Below are 1,969 nucleotides of genomic sequence, written 5' to 3'. Positions count from 1 at the left end.
CTCTACGGATATAATTGAAATGAAGCGTCTTGGCATTGGCAAAATCCTCGTAGAATGCAGGACGGCGGCGGCGGCAAACAGGCTGGCTTCTAACCCGGATTTAGTGAATTATAACCTTAAAGCGGTCATCCCTAATTATAGGGTGCTGAGAACCGGAATCATTAGAGACATTCCTCAGGAATTCGACGTAGAAGAAATTAAAGCCTCTCTATCTACATTTCAGAACCACAGAATCATTAGCGTGCACCGTTTGAATAGGAAATCCATTATTAATGGCTCAGCTCAATTCGTGCCTTCCCGCACCATCTGCGTCAAATTTGCGGGGCAATCGCTCCCATCCCACGTGTTTTTGTTCTGGTCCAGACACGAGGTCCATCCATACATACCAAAAGCTCGTGTCTGCTACTCGTGTTACAGAACGGGTCATGTCAGTGCATCCTGCCGCAGCCAGCCCCGCTGCATCTACTGTGGCAACTCACCACACGATAATGAGACCTCGTGTCCTCTCAAGGACAGCACTCCCTGCTGTATTAATTGCTCTGGAGAGCACCTGCCTGTGGACGCTAAATGCCCGCTTTTAGAAAAACAGAGGAGAATACTCACTCTCTCAGCGGCACAAAATATCCCACTTATTGAGGCCAAAAAGATACTTAGCTCGCCTTCCCCCCCCCAATTATAGCACTGACTCCTCCTCCATGTCGCTAGGTACAAGCTCCAACAATCTTTTCGGCATTCCCACAACTAACATTCGATACTCTCAACAGGTATAACAGCGAGGAATCTTACACTGACAATCAGCAGGGCTCGTACACCCAGGTTGCGGCAGATACATGTTCTCGGCCTAGGCAACCCAATTCACAACACTGCAGGAATTTGGTGGCTAGCAAATCGACATCTTCTCCTCCCCCCGAAGGAATCCAAGCTCAGAGATCAGTGGCTGGTAGAAATCCTCCGCCTATGCCTAGCGGGCGCCTGCCTTCTTTCTCGGGCAATGGTGTTTGTCTTCAACAGACCAACCCTCACACGTCTGCGTCGGGGACTCAAGGGGCGGGTCCTCCCTCTCATCCCCCCTTTGATTGGAATGCTAATAACGAGCCTGGCGGCTCTGGTTTTTTCGAAACTCTGCTGGACCTACTTGGATCATGCGGCGCGTTAAGTAACCCCAATCTTACGGTTCTCATTAACAAGATTCTAACTCTCATCAAAATGATCTCGCCTTTCTTAAATCAGGTGCTCAACCTCTTTAACTCTTCTAGCTCTTCCTCTCAGTAACAGATGTTTTTTCAGCAGCATCCTCCGCAGGCCTCACACCCTTGGGATGGGGCAAATGGCTTTCACCAATACTAAAATCCCCCTCTCCGCTTCTCCCCCTGTCCCTTTCCCTATCTTCCCCCTCTCCCCACCTTTTTCTACCCGCATCCCATTCCCTTCCCACGCCTCTCCTACCCCCTTCCCTTTCCCCTCCGGATGCTTCTCCTTCTCCTTCTCCTTCCCCTCCTTCCTCTCCCCTTTCCCCTGTCCTCCCCCCTCTCTCCCGTTCCCGTCCCTCTTCTTTTTCCTCTCCCCTTCATCCCTCTCCCTACCCTCTCGCCTATACTCAATGTCCTCGTAATCGCTCTATTAGAAAACGTAAGTTAAAGGTCCTGTCATGGAACTGCAGAGGCCTGCGGGGAAGAATGCCTGACATTCAGCGCTTTGCTAGCGCTTATGATATTATCTGCATTCAGGAGTCTCTGCTCAACCCTTCTTCAAAATTCTTTCTCAAAAACTTTCGCCTTATTAGAAAAGATAGATTGGCAATCGGAGTGTGGCATTTGCATGTTGGTCGGTCGTGATATTTCCTTTGAACACGTTGACGTCTCGTCTACCCAGTGAGAAACAATTTGTCGACCCGACGTCGATTCGATGTCGAAAAGTGGGTTCGAAATGAGATCGAAATTGACATCGACATCGATGTCTTTTTGACTCC

The 1,969-nt window shown here is 49.6% G+C and overlaps 1 protein-coding gene across 1 annotated transcript in view; it reads left to right on the top strand.

Moving 5' to 3' along the window:
* Window positions 1-1,272, top strand: part of LOC105461413 (nose resistant to fluoxetine protein 6-like) — a 17,988-nt gene extending 16,716 nt beyond the window's left edge. Inside the window, 1 exon segment of the mRNA XM_011707910.1 lies at window positions 765-1,272. Coding sequence (XP_011706212.1) covers window positions 765-1,272 — 508 coding nt within the window.
* The last annotated feature ends 697 nt before the right edge of the window (window positions 1,273-1,969 follow it).

The sequence above is a fragment of the Wasmannia auropunctata genome, unplaced genomic scaffold (assembly GCF_000956235.1).
Source record: "Wasmannia auropunctata unplaced genomic scaffold, wasmannia.A_1.0 LD336101.1, whole genome shotgun sequence".
Classification (NCBI taxonomy): Eukaryota; Metazoa; Arthropoda; class Insecta; order Hymenoptera; family Formicidae; genus Wasmannia; species Wasmannia auropunctata.
The sequence above is the reverse complement of the archived record's forward strand: the minus strand, read 5'-3'. Positions and strand labels throughout refer to the sequence as shown.